We start from the raw sequence: 2,267 nt of genomic DNA, 5'->3' as shown, positions 1-2,267 counted from the left end.
ACTTAGAGGGTCCTATTAAATCATCGAATGCGGTGGTTCCTGGAATGGCAGCAACTACTCCTGCAATCTGTCTGGCTTTCTCTTTTATTCTGTCTTTAGTTTTGGATGCAAAATCATCTGTGGTTGTAATATCTTTCGGTGCTATCCCAAATTCACTAAGATCCTGGAAAATACACACAAAATACAAAAAAAAAAAAAATTAAAATTAAACACCCCTCAAATTCTTACTTACTGTAATACTAAAGGAAAGGGATATGACCTTCATGTGGGCTAATTTCCTTCAATCATTTAGAAAGGGGTTTTTTAATTACTTGAATGGACATATTTTAAACAGTTTCAGAAGTATTTGCCTTTTCCAACAGAGTGAAAGGGTTCAGTTCTGGGTTTATTTTTTTAATATTGACAGTACAGGAGCTTCTTAAGTGAACCTACGAAACAGTCTTTACGACCCAGCAGTATAACACTGCATACAAGAAGTCCTCTTAAAGTTACTTCAGTTTTTGCTATTAAAGTTCTTCAGAAGATTTTATCACCTGAAAAACCTGCTGTCACGGAAAGCATTTACAAAAGTCTTCTATTCCTTTCCAAATTTACCTCCTCATCCATGAAGTCTTCTGGTCCAAGAGTGGTTCTGTCTGCTCTCTTCTGCCGTGAGGAGACAAAAGCTGAGGGCGTCCATCCTTTAAAGAAGGGAAATGTTTAAGTAAGGTACTTAAGGCAGCACAGTGTTTGAAAACAATTCAGACAGAAAAACATCCAACCTTCCTTTGTGCCCACGGTGTTGAAGTAACCAGCAGAAAAGCCCCCAGTAAAGGCCCCGTGGAAACGCTGATATCGCCCCTTTGCATCCTTCACCGTCTGCTCTTGAAGAGGAACTGGCTTCTTAATCCGTTCACCTACGACCAAACACATCCCAAAATGAGACACAACACTGCATGAAGAAGGGACCCTCCACTCCCTCCAGAAGCTGCTTCTTCCTTGCAGGTAAGAATGGATCAAACAGTGGCCACCCTGAAGTGGAAAGCATCAGTTCACATCTATTTCCACCCCACTTTAACTCTTTGCATACACTGCTGATGCACACTGCCAAAGGAAAAGCACTGTGTTCACATCAAACCCCTTAACTCTGACGAGTTCTGAGAACAATCTTCGTTTCCTATGAAAGGGCATTTATTTTTTAGGCACACAAGACCCCTGGCAGGATTTCATCACTTGGGTAACTGCTTGAGAAATTACACACCAGATGTGTCCAAAACTGAAATGAACCACGAAAGCTATAGACTTTGATACGACCATTTACACCTTTTAAATAGTACTTCTTGCATAAAGCAGCACAGACTTGGGAGTCACGGCCGCACATTAGCCCTTGGGCTAGTGAATATACAAATACATAAGGTGAATACACAAATATAGGCACAGAACGGTCTTATTAGCATAACTGCGTGCACCTGAAGAGTTACACTCGAACTCTATTTTCTCCTCTCTTTTTGAGGCTTAGAGAAAGGACAGAAGGACAGGCTGGTCCCCAGCTCCCCGCAGGGCAGGGACAGCCCAGCTCAGCCCGGGTTGTGCCGGCAGGGCCTTTCCCCGCTCCGTCCCCAGGCCGAGCCAGACCTTTTTGCAGTCCACCACGGCTGCCGGGGCAGGGGGAGGCAGGGGAGGCAAGGGAAGAAGAGGAGGAAGAGGAGGCAGGACAGGTGTGTCTGCGTGGGGCCCACACGCCACAGCTCCCCCAGCCAAGGCCGCGAACAGGCCTGGGCCCTGTAGAACACCAGCACCCGCCGCGGGGCCGCTCCGCAGGGCCCGGCAGAAGGCGCGGCGGGGCGGGGAGGGTCCTTACCCTCCTGCAGGGGCTGCAGCGCCGCTCCGTAGCTCACCAGGTCCTCCTCCTCCTCGCTGTCGCTGCCCGCCGCCATCTTGCCCGACGGTGGCCGCGCGGGGCACGGCGGCGTCACGTCAGGGGGGCGGGGCCAAAGGGCTGGGCGGGAATCCCGGCCCGGGAAACCCCAACGGGGGAACCCCGACCAGGGATCCCATCCCGGGAACCCATCCCGGGAACCCCAACCCGGGAACCCCAACCAGGGATCCCATCCCGGGAACCCCATCCCGGGAACCCCAACCCGGGAACCCCAACCAGGGATCCCATCCCGGGAACCCCATCCCGGGAACCGCAACCCGGGAACCCCATCCCGGGATCCCAACCCGGGAACCCCAACCAGGGATCCCATCCCGGGAACCCCAACCCGGGAACCCCAACCAGGGATCCC

General features: G+C 51.3%; 1 protein-coding gene across 1 annotated transcript; it reads right to left on the bottom strand.

Moving 5' to 3' along the window:
• Window positions 1–4: 4 nt before the first annotated feature.
• On the bottom strand, window positions 5–1,963 carry GPATCH1 (G-patch domain containing 1; the record flags this gene model as incomplete). Its single annotated transcript, XM_027899209.1, has 4 exons — window positions 1,841–1,963; window positions 762–896; window positions 595–680; window positions 5–163 (listed from the first exon to the last, which is right to left on the bottom strand). Coding segments are annotated over exons 1-4 (456 nt in total), but the record flags the coding sequence as incomplete, so codon positions are not given.
• Window positions 1,964–2,267: the final 304 nt, after the last annotated feature.

This window comes from Empidonax traillii, unplaced genomic scaffold, assembly GCF_003031625.1.
Source record: "Empidonax traillii isolate 1590-97213 ecotype Southwest subspecies unplaced genomic scaffold, ASM303162v1 scaffold650:size632282, whole genome shotgun sequence".
Classification (NCBI taxonomy): domain Eukaryota; kingdom Metazoa; phylum Chordata; class Aves; order Passeriformes; family Tyrannidae; genus Empidonax; species Empidonax traillii.
This window is presented reverse-complemented; position numbering and strand designations above follow the sequence as displayed.